General features: G+C 30.6%; 2 protein-coding genes across 3 annotated transcripts; one reads left to right on the top strand and one right to left on the bottom strand.

The window, feature by feature from the left end:
* Positions 1-462: 462 nt before the first annotated feature.
* On the bottom strand, positions 463-3,797 carry LOC113847261 (vesicle-associated protein 1-2-like). 2 transcript variants are annotated; one of them, XM_027476248.1, is made up of 9 exons: positions 3,740-3,797; positions 3,511-3,569; positions 3,295-3,365; positions 3,023-3,104; positions 2,747-2,862; positions 2,399-2,581; positions 1,887-2,081; positions 1,357-1,434; positions 463-1,120 (listed from the first exon to the last, which is right to left on the bottom strand). In XM_027476248.1, the coding sequence occupies exons 2-9, from the start codon at positions 3,557-3,559 to the stop codon at positions 1,007-1,009; spliced, it is 888 nt and encodes a 295-aa protein (XP_027332049.1). In that variant the 5' UTR covers positions 3,560-3,569; positions 3,740-3,797; the 3' UTR covers positions 463-1,006. The 2 variants fall into 2 exon arrangements, with proteins under 2 accessions (XP_027332049.1, XP_027332048.1); XM_027476247.1 differs by lacking the exon at positions 3,740-3,797 and having other exon boundaries at positions 555-1,120; positions 3,505-3,668.
* A 4,837-nt stretch (positions 3,798-8,634) lies between these two features.
* On the top strand, positions 8,635-11,463 carry LOC113846952 (acyl carrier protein 1, chloroplastic-like). The gene is made up of 4 exons (XM_027475734.1): positions 8,635-8,859; positions 9,470-9,583; positions 9,930-10,052; positions 10,922-11,463. Exons 1-4 carry the CDS (start codon positions 8,806-8,808, stop codon positions 11,048-11,050), a joined length of 420 nt encoding a protein of 139 aa, XP_027331535.1. The 5' UTR covers positions 8,635-8,805; the 3' UTR covers positions 11,051-11,463.
* The last annotated feature ends 591 nt before the right edge of the window (positions 11,464-12,054 follow it).

Raw genomic sequence — 12,054 nt, 5'->3', positions numbered from 1 at the left:
ATTTGTAACACTTATTTTCCTATGACATTCTAAATGACAGTACCATTTTGCTTCTAACACTTATTTCGATGTTTCCCGTTGCATAATACTTCTTGCAACGTTTACCACTTACAACAGTAAACATACAATGTGGATTGATGATCTACATGTGCATGATTACAATTTTTATATACGTTTTACTGCAACAATCGTACAGTTCTATTGTAAAGGGATACAAATTTATAATGTTGAATAGATATTGAATGGACGAAAAGAAAAAGATAAGAGAAAAATACAATAAGATGATGTGACGATAAAAGAATAGAGAAATAGGGAATATATATATATATATATATATATATATATATATATATATAAGGTGAACATAAAAATATAATAATTAAATTATAATTTCAAAGAAAGGAAAAAGTACATGAGTAGATGCAGCTTCATGACTCACCGTCACAAGAAATCCAAGAAATAAAAATAAAGTACCGCTGAACTCATGATTTTACTAATTTTAGTTTTTTATATTTTTCTGTTAAGAAAAGGTATAATAGTGCAAAATACTCATGCACAACCGACCATAATCGCCTAGGTGGCGAAACTAAATTGAATTCATATACAAACAAGAAGCCAGCAAAGGCATTGGTCCCTGTACTTGTGTTGCTCCATCTTTAATGTCTCCTTTAATAGAAACTAGAAAGTTCAATCAATCAGAAAAGAAACTAGAAATTGCAAGCATATCCTTCACTGATACGTCTCATTCGCGCGGATTTTAATCGAAGCATTTCTAGAAAAGTCAACGAACAGGCCTATGATGTCGGCTCAAAATATCAGAAAGCTGCTTATTATGCTTCTATTGAAAGGCTTAGTTAACTTGCATTTCACAGAGCTTCCCATATCGCATATTAACATCTGTCGAGTAAAACCATCACAATAAACAATGAACCATCCTCTATCTAATCACTGCAGAGAAATCCATGATTTTAGAACGTCTACCATCCTACACGCGCAGTTTTCGCCCTTATGGATGAATATAATATCCGACTGCCACACTGACAAGAGCAACCATGCAAACAAACAGTAATGGAAAGCCAGCCTGAACTCCTTTCGTATTGATTTTCCTCTTCAAGCGCTCCTAGCAAGACATGAAAAAATTGATATCAAATATTGAAAATAGTCAATAGCCAAATAATAATAATAATAACTAAATACATAATTGCATTGGTTTAAGGAGATAGAAGAGATGAAATATTCAACACAAAGCGCCGCTGCTGATATGTAATGCCAATTAGAATCACAATACCATTAATCAGAAAACTTTTTATGATCATATCAACAAGAACACCCCAGAATCGAAAACAAAAAACCTACCAACTCTTTCTTAAGTAAATCTTTTTCTTGAGTGTTCATGCGCCTCTCCTCATTCAGCTTCATGATGGTTACCTCAGCCTGCAAGGATTATAATTAAATATTAATTGATTCCATCTTTGAAGTTAAAAAAAAATTGGAACGCAAGAACTGACTCCAGGATTAGCTGAGATATCTTAGTAAACTACACTGGTGGCACGGCATAAGCATATTACAACCTTTTATGACAACTTATGGAACTAGGCAATGATAGAGTTGACAATCGTTCCTCTTTTTTGGCTCGCTGAGGACTAAAACAGTACGGTATTATGATGTTACACAGGCCTCGTTTTTTATAAAATTAGTAACGTGCTCAATTAATCGAATATCATATACCTTGAAAATAAACATTATAATTTATATTCTCCATAAATTTCCATTTAAGATAATAATGTAACCAGGTTCAGATAGTTTAGCAGCAAAATTACGTGGACTAGAAAAGTTGACATAAATATTACTGTGACATAGTTTAATATAAATTGATGAGCTCTAACCTCTCTTAGCTTTGAATCCATTATACCAAGCGTTGACTTCAATTCCTCAGATTCGTTAGCTAAAATCAACTGCACGTCATCTTTAGCTGGCTTCAAGTCACCAACATTCTCAAATTGTCTTTGCACAATATCCTCATCTGCTCTATCCTCCCTCGTATCCTGGGCTGCTTCCAAAACTTTAACATCCTCAGAAACCTGATGCAGGGGAATAATAAAATGGAAGAGTTATTGGTTATTATCCACCAAGCAGTGGAACAGAACATTATATGCTACCGCCATGTTGAACTAAAATTAAAACATTTCAGATTCACATATGGGTGGTGGCTATCAGATAGCTGGCAGCACACATACACAAACAAAGAAAAAAGTTAACATTGTTGTTCGTAGTATACTACAAGCTTACAATATATTCCCACATTAAATGGCTTTCGTAACTTCTTAATCAAAGCAAATCGAAAGAAAGAGTGAGAGATTGAGATTTGAAAGGCAAATAATGGAAGGGGAGGGCTCACTCTGCTAGGGGGAGGTATGTTTTCGACTCCACTGGCCACCCTATCTTTTTGCACATTAATTTCGATGGATGGATCATGCTTCATGTCACCATTTACTGGGAGCAACACTGGAGAAGATGGTGGGCTGATGAGGATTACCCTTAGTTTCTTCTCCTCAATATACTTTCCACTATCTTTTGCAAACTGTCGAAAGAGAACAAATTTAAAATCATTCAATATACCAAAGAAAAAATTCAAGGGAAGAAAAAAGCAGAAAAAAATAATTTCGAACCATTGAACTGGATCATAATCGTTCACCTTCCAGCCATATCAAAACAAGGGAAAAATAGATAAATAATATAACCTTACCGTATCAGATGCGATGTCATCTTCTGTGGTTCCAAACGGGACAACAGTGCTTTGAATCAGAAATTTGTCTTTGCACTGCATATCAAGCGGTGCCGTCCGCTGAGCTTGCATAGTAACTGCATCCAATAAATTTAGATGCATAATCCAAATTACATATATCTATAAACATGTAAGGAATGTATCAGTTAAAAATACTTTTCTATACAAAAATAATAAATTTATTCTATAAAATAGACGTTAAATTTAACCTTGAAGAAGGAGATAATGGAAAAATACCAGTAAAATCACATTTTTCCTTGGGCTTGATGATGCCTATGTTGGGTCTGACGCAATATTTCTTTGGTGACGTTGTTTTTACCTGCGATAAGGCTAGTAAATTACAGATACTTTTCCTGTCTTTATGATATTGATGTTTGATTCACTTGCATTTCCTTAATAAGCATTATACCAAGGGTCAAGCAAGAAAGATGCAGAAAAAAAAATATTGCGAACATTTCTCTTACATTCCATTAAAAAAAAAAAAAAACGGGAAAAGACATCAACGGTACCTTAAAAGCAATATACTCATCAGACTTGTTCCCAAGTTGAACCAAGCACGAACTCTGTTTCTTCAACTCAACTACCGGAAAAAGAAGAGTGACGACATTGTCATCATTGCAAATTACGAGGAAATCAAAAGGAAAAGAAAACAATTATGAAAATCAATATAATTTTTTTTTTTAAGGAGGAGTAGTAAATGAATTGTGAATAAGACTAACACTTACAGACAAATCTGAGTTCAGCGGGTTCGATTTGAAGAAGCTCCGTAGTCATGGTTGGTGTTCTGCAAAACGAGAATGAGAATGTGAAGAAAAGTTTATCGGAAACGAGAGATGTTACTGACGTGGAAGGAGTGGAACCCTAATTGGGGAAGAAGAAGGAGAAGGTGTTGATCTGATTCTGAAATCTGAATTGTGAAATGTGAAGTTGAGTTGAGTTGAGTTGAGTTGTTACATTGGAGAATGGGATAGTTGGCGTCGTCGGTTACGGGAGTGGGCCTCACACCCTCTGCGGTTGTACCATACAAATACATTACCTTCCCCTTTATCTTTCTTTTTAACTATTTAATTGCATTTACACAGTAATCATTTCTTTTATCCTATACCATTTTTGTTTCTTCCCAAATTAAACATTTCATTGACTAAAACCTATTTCTTTGTTAATGTTATGGGAATAATTTTAAAATATATATTGAAAATATTTATAATTTTTAAATTTTTTATCATTAATTTTAATTACAACAGGAAATAAATTTAAAATTATTGTTATCGTTCATTGAAATAATACATTTAGAAATTCATTGACTTTTCAAAATTATACACTAATCTATTATACAAAAAAAAAGTTTGTTTAAGAGTATTAAATAGTTAATTCTCGTGTCATAATACCAAATTCATTTTATTGATGGTGTGACAAAAGTTAATTATTTTAAGGTTCAATTATATTTGAACAACGTCAATTTGATCCTTTTATAAAAAAAAATTATCTTTATTTTTTTTGTCTAAATATTTGAAAATTTTGTGATAGATTTGAGTATGATGTAATTTTAAAAGGTTAAAAGTAAAAATTAAACTAAAACCAATTTTGAAAAAGTTCTTAGGATGTTAAAGATTAGAGTTTAAAATTTTAATATTTTGACTGAAAATTTTTAAATAACTTAATTAATTTAATTTGAAAAAAATTGAAATTTAGGTATAAAAATTTGACAAATGGGTCAATTTCAGTTAATTTAAAAAATATAAAATTTACTAACTAAAAAAAACTTAGAATCACATGTAATTTAAAATAAAAACAAAATTACTATAACTTTTTAAAAACAACTAATCGCATCATAACAGTATTGTCACGCTAAAAAAATTTATTAATTTTCTTAGATCAGTTTAATATATACAGTCTTTTTTTTTATCAACAAAAAAAATGAATTATAAGAGCAACAAAAAAAAAAGAATGAAACAACGGAAATATTGTCATTTGTTCACAATAAATTCTAGTGCATTTAGAAACATTTTTATGCTCTACATACACTATGGGATATAGCTTGTATCAATAAAAATAATGTAAAAAATATTATCAAATAAAAGGCATTGACGAAACATTTAATAAACGAAATCAACCATAATCAATGATATATGATTAGGGAATTTTTTGAAGTAAATTTGGTGGAAAGGAAATGTCAATGATATACTGAAAAGACTAAGCCTATCTGTATAAAGTATAATACTCCATTTCATGATTTGTAAGATGCTTTAAATGGAGATTGAAACAGAAATGATAAAAATATTTCACAAACTTAAATTATAATTGTTTTTATTCAATCATAATTATTCAATTTACAAAGGATATTCATATTCATTAAGAAGAACGCCACTAAGCGGGATTTTAAATGGACAAGATAAGAAAATCATTTTACTTCATTAGAATTTCTCGTATCATCACAAAGTTTTTAACGAAACCACGTATCTTAAATCACGAAATATGAACAAATTGTTAACTTGATATATGAAACCACACATAATTAAATTGTTAACTTGGTCTTTTGGTGAAATAAATAACTATTAACTCTATTAAAAATTTTAAATTTACTCTATCACGTCTTTATTTACTTTAAATTTTTTAACATACTAAACGTGTGCCCTTTTCTTAAGATCATGATATGTCCAACATACCAAATGGAGAAGGCTGAAAGAACTTGTTTTATATGTCAAAAAATTCAAACAAAAAGAATTTTGCTCCCTTTTTTTTTTCATATTCCCAGTAATCATTTTTTAACAAGAAATAAAAAAGTGAGGAACCGAAAAAAGGTGGCATTTTGTTTTGTGTAATTTCTATCTTCCTTTTCCTTACGTTTAAAATGAATTAAACAAACGTTTATAAAGTAACACCTTTTTCTTTTCTTTTCTTTTTGTACCCTTCTTTTCTTCCATGATTGGAAATGGTGGGGACTGATGTAACCACGTAGCTGAAACAAAACAAGGGGGAGGGTAAATTATAGCCCGAACCGAAATTGTTAATGAAAAAACAAAGCTTTTTATTCAATTTGTATACTGTAAGACAGCTAGCTAATTGATTGAATAAACAAAAAAACACACAAAAGATTATTATTAATTGGTTTCTTTTGGCCATGGTTTCAACGGCCTTCTTTATGTCATCTTTTACAAAGTAACAATGAGTGAGAATCAGAGTATGTCTCGCCTTTATTCACAAACAGCCTCAAGGTTCTTGTCATCTCCACAACTAAAATAAATTAAGAGACACTGCACATTCATGACAAAAATTATAGGTAATTTTAAGTGTATGCAAATTGACCTGCATAATCTGTGAATAACTGGGGCATTCCTGCAGTTAAACACAATTACTATGGCAGCTCCGAATGAATAAACTGTTGAATGAGTTGGCAACTACTACTATTATTTACTATTTAGTTGGCAACTTGGTATCTTTAGAGAGATGGCAGATAAATAGGTACACCAAATAATGCTCACTTGCCATTTTACCAACCATCCTTCCCATTATAGGTAACCTAATTAAGTAAAGTAATTACAATAGTTTCTACTTTTTCCCCTTGCAAAATTTTCGAATAAATGGTTTACTGAATATAGCTGTCATATTGCAGATTTTGATTCCTTCAAGGCTTAGTTGGAAAAACATAATATTAAAATAAAACAATTATGGAATTCATAATCGATAACCGATTAATAAATGGTGTCAATCTCTAAATAAAGATAGTTAACCAAGTTTATTGCATGCGACGATAAAATATATAGAAAAAAACATAACTTTTAAAAAGAGAGAGAAAAAGATCACAGGTGGGAAGCAGCTTTACCTTTCTCTTTCTACCAGCGATGCATCATTGTTGCGAGCCCAGTTACGTCCACCGAGTGCTATCAATGTTCTTAGACAATAAAACGTTGCATCTTCAAACTTATTAGAAACCTTCGTAGAACTTTCACAAACCATTTAAAGTCGATTCGATTTAATGTAGTGTAAATTTGTTTGCTTGGATTAGTTAAAAATTATATATTATTTTGACAAATAGTTATAATTATAATGGATTGTTTTAATAATTAGTTATACAAAATAAGTTTTATATTTGGATCTGTCAAGTGAAAAGTGATTTTAAAATCATTTATTGTATTTAGATTATATAAAAAAACAATACTTATAATGAAATTAAAAAATATATAAATCATATATAATTATTGCTTTTGTATTTAAAATAGTTAAATATTGATGAGAAAATGTAAGTTAACTGAAAAATAAGTTAATAGTTTTTAATTATAAACTCTAACATTTTATTTATTTGAATAAGTTTTTGTTATATAAAATACTTAATCAAATATCACAAACTGTTTTTTAAAACATTGCTCATAAGATAATTCTCAAATAAGTAATTATTTTATTTTATTTTACGTCCTAAAGACATGTTTGTTTTTGTTATAAAAATATATATTTTTTAGTTTCATCTTAAAAGTAAAATAAATAGTGATTTTAGAATTCACAGTGAGTAACCGTTATTTAGAGATACTAATACTTAATGGACACGTATAAAAATTACTAATAATATCGGAAAATTTTTCATCGGTTTTGTGGGTATGAGTACGAATATACACATTATAGTATTTCATACTACCATATTATCATATAATAATTATTTATCAAATTAAGAAATTTTATTTGTAATACTTACAATTAAGAGTTGAGTTATCTCTAAATATTTTTTTATGGGTTAGGTTATATGCCGTACTTTAATCAATTTTTTTTATATTAGTTGTTGATATAATTACATTAGTGTTTATTTATTTTTTTACTAGTTTGTCAAATTAATGCATTACTGGAGATTATATACAAATTAACAAAAATGTGAGTATGAAGATACGACAATTGAAATTATCACTCATCTGAATATTGTAGTACCCAATCTTTTTTTAATAATTAATACTGTTTATTGTTTTTATTAAATTCGCAAAAAGCATTACAAAACACAGTCTTTGTTTTTTAATCTCATATATAATATAAACAAATGATAAAGACCTCCTTTTTGGGTCAAACAAACAAAAAAAAACTTCAGCGGGTCGTGTTAGATAACCATTATCAGCGGCCACATATGATATCTTTCAACTCAGCCCAAAACACATTCCAACACTACTACTAAGCCCGCAGCAAATTTTGGAGGGCCCAAAAGAAATTCTTCATTATTTAAATACAACCTAAACATCATTAAATTTGTAAATCACATTTGTTTAACTGTTAAATTTATAAAATCATCATTGTAATATTTAATTTTATAAAAAATTATTATTTTAATATAAGACAATAATAAAATAAAACATTAAAATAGATAACATTTTGTAAAGTTTTAAATTAAAACATAAACTTACCAAATTAATAATTAAAGTTATTAATTTAATAATTAATAATTAAATTTATTAACAAAAGTTAGTCCGAGTGACAAGTAACTTAGTACTACTTAAGTAAAGTTTCAAGACTAAATATTTATAAACTTAAATATTAAAATAAAGATTTATTTAATACTTACAACTACATATTTTTATTAACTTTAAATGATTACATGCTTATTTTTAAAAAGGAAAAAAATAGGGTGTATTAGCAAATTTTTATCCATAAAATATTTTAAATAAAAGATGTACACATAAGACTAAACAAATTTAAATATGAAATTATTATTATTATTAATCGTTCTGTAATGGGATGCATGCAACACGTCAAGTTGGGGTAATAGGCGTAACGGCTAGAGGGACGGAAGCTGACGGAGAGAAACGACGATAGTATAGAAGAGAAGAAGGCCAAAGGAAAGAAAGCAAAACAAAGAAACATCGAAAGTAACGAAGCGAACCAACCAACAAATAACAATCCTCAACAAACAAAAGCTGCTTTTACTATAAAGACCTATTTGTCTCTGTGTCACTCATTTCCAACACCCACACACACACACACACACAAACACTTCGTGGTTTCCGTCCTCTGTTCTCTTCTTCCTCCTCCAACTTCAGATCTCTCCAATGGCCTCCATTGCTGGAACCTCCTTCTCCATCTCCTCACTCAACCAAACACTGGTAATTCAAATCCCTCCTCTCTCTATCATTTTTCTTATCTCATCATCTTTGATCCGTTGAAGCATACTCCAGCCGTTATTTTTTATGGGTGCTTAAGTAGTACATGCGTGAGATTCATTGGATGAATTTACCTGTTGCTTTGTCTGTGTTTTTGGTTTAATTCACTGGAATGAAATACTGCTTAATCTCAACTTGGATGCTAAATATTCGTCTTTTCTGTACAATATAGTTAATTTCAATGTTATATGTTTTTATATCTGTTTGGTTTGGAGATATATACGTTCTAATGAAAGTGACAATTTATTGTTCTTGTTCCCAAAATAGAATCGGATTCATCATATATGACGTGGGAGATTTCGTTCTCCTACTAAAATTTACACTCTATTCATCTATTGTTGAGAAGTCATGCTTATGTAATTTTTTTTTTTGTGGCCATAACTGTTGTTATATAGCACACGAACATGCTGCAACATAATCTCATCTTTGAATTGCAACATCGTTGTAATTTTGTGACAAATTTTGTTCGTGCCTCGTGACAAACAAAAGAAAATTAACCTCGTCTATGATATTTCGTGGCTCTCATTGTTTTTCTTATTGGATGCAAAAACAGGTACCTGGTACCAGGATCTCTAACCCACGTTCCCTTTCCCTATCGATTAAGGGGAAGAAGTTTCCATCTATTACGTTGCAGCCTAGAGTACCTCGGTTTCAAATTACTTGTGCAGTAAGTCTTTCGCCACGCTTCAGTGTATTTATCCACGTCTCATCGTTAAACAATATGTGATGTTTGGCCTGTAGTTGTCATTTTCTTATAACTGAGTTCAGAATGAGGGGATTGCTTTTGCACCACATATCTTATTATCTTTCATTCTGCAATATCAATTCAATCAAATGATTATAGAATTGATTGGATTGTCACTAGTCCATGATAAATGCTGCTGGTTTGTTGTTATCTCTTGACAAATATCTTTTCTGTTGGAATTATCGATAGCTGTGTACTTGCAATTCTCAATTCATTCTGTTACTGAGGTCATGAAAATAACCAGCATTTATTTTACTATTTTGATCAGGCCAAACCAGAAACAGTTCAGAAGGTGTGCGACATAGTCAGGAAACAATTGGCAATACCAACTGAAAACCCCGTCACTGGAGAGTCCAAATTTTCTGCACTTGGAGCTGATTCTCTTGACACAGTATGATAGTATTTATAAATTATATATATGAACTATTGTCTTGGTATTATTGCAAGTCAAATATTAATAATACTTAATTGTATATATTGTCATTTTATTTTTACTTTCCCTTGTATCTACTGTCACAATACTTATGATTCACTGTTTTCCACAAGTGCATGCCCTTGTAATTATTACCTCTTGGGTTGTAGTTGCTATTTGTTTTAGCCATTCTAGTTATTATAAGTCCAAAAACCATTCCTTGTTTTGCCGTTCTTCTCTCTCTATCTGCTTGTCTAAAGTGACAGCGGAATAAGATAATGTTTAAATTTAGAAAACAGTGAAGATTTGGCATAGCACTTGCAGTGGTTTAAGTTATCATACTGTGGAGAGCATCTTTTCTTAGGCTGTTAGTTTCCCTTCAAGTGCTTGTTTGTTAGCCAAAAAAGCAGATATCATTACGCTGCCTTTCATACTGCCGTTGTGACTGGAAACATATAACACACTAGAAATTGGGTACATTTTGTGTCTTACTTGATAATTGTTGTGTCCTTGAAAGAATGCGTCTAGTTATTTGAGCAAATTAGTTTTATTTTTTTCCCTTAGTTGTCTTGTTTTTTTAGTCTATATCATGTTCTTAGAGCAACATTTTGACATAATGTATTTTTAGTCTACATGGAATAATTTAACAAAAATGATTCTTGACTTCCGTTTAATTTTTTATCTAATGTCATAACCTCTTCCACTTCACCATCTATGTATCACTTGAGCTCCCAAAATGACATTTTTGGCACGATTCTGCATGTGAGAAAACTGAGACAACATTTGTCATTTACATTTTATAATGTTTTGCTTGAATATTTAGACTCAGCATTACAAATTTCGTGCAGGTTGAGATTGTGATGGGACTCGAGGAGGCATTTGGCATTAGCGTGGAAGAAGAAAGCGCCCAGAGCATTACCACTGTGCAAGAAGCAGCAGAGATGATTGATCAGCTTCTTGAAAGCAACAGTGCTTAAACAAGGGAAGAGAACATACATACGAGTCATGACATTTTAGTTGTTTTGGTGAAAGGGGATTATAATTTTATCTTTGGTATTTCAGTTTGATTGCTCTTCAAGTAACTGCTAAATCATTTATGAACTCCCCTAGGACTGCTGTAATCTAGTTTTATTTATATACAACTCACGACTCTTTCTTTTACTGTTAAATCAAATAGTGAAATTTGTTTTTCTAATTTTGTGTTTCCTTTGCTGAGACTTCAGTGTTATTTTCACTCTCCCAATTCCAAGGGGATTGTAATTCAATTGACACTACTAGCACAAAGCTTTTAAGATTAAGAGTAGTGTATGATGATGTGGAAGTTTTAGTCTTCTACAATGTCATGTGTCTCCTTTTCTCAGTGTGATATTCTTGTATGCTCAAGCATATCCTTCATTCAATACATGTCATTTATTAGTTTTATGGGCTCCTTGCCTATGTTCAAGGTTAGATGTGTAATATGTTTGTGGAGGAAGAAATTTTCTTCGTGGAGATTACAACTATAAAAACTTCTCTCAAGTGCTTGGATGGATGCTTGGCTATAAAACTGGTACCTGTTTAAAATTAGCTCTAAAGATAAATGGTGACAAAATCAAATTTTAAAACAATAAAAACTTAGAGATTAGCAAGTCTTAGACATTTGAAAGTAATGTGAATGCAAATTATGTGAAACAATTCTTTTCCTGAAACACTTTTTTGAAAACGTTTGATGTTTTGGTTTTTTATTTTTTGGGAAAAGTGATAGTATGTAGAGGGAAAATTATTAAATAAATTTTGAAAAATAAACGTAATAAAACATGTCTTTAATTGATGAAATTTACAAATGATTGGCCTATCAGTCCAACCAAAAACCAAATCACTGAGGTCACAAAGTTAACATTTGATAGAATTAATTTGTATTCGTTGAATGTAATTGGGATGTATGTTATAAGAACTTTACGGATTATGTCACATTGAGGTAATGTGAGAATTGAGAAATTTG

Source organism: Abrus precatorius, unplaced genomic scaffold (genome assembly GCF_003935025.1).
Source record: "Abrus precatorius isolate BTA unplaced genomic scaffold, Abrus_2018 Scaffold8, whole genome shotgun sequence".
Classification (NCBI taxonomy): Eukaryota; Viridiplantae; Streptophyta; class Magnoliopsida; order Fabales; family Fabaceae; genus Abrus; species Abrus precatorius.
The sequence above is the reverse complement of the archived record's forward strand: the minus strand, read 5'-3'. Positions and strand labels throughout refer to the sequence as shown.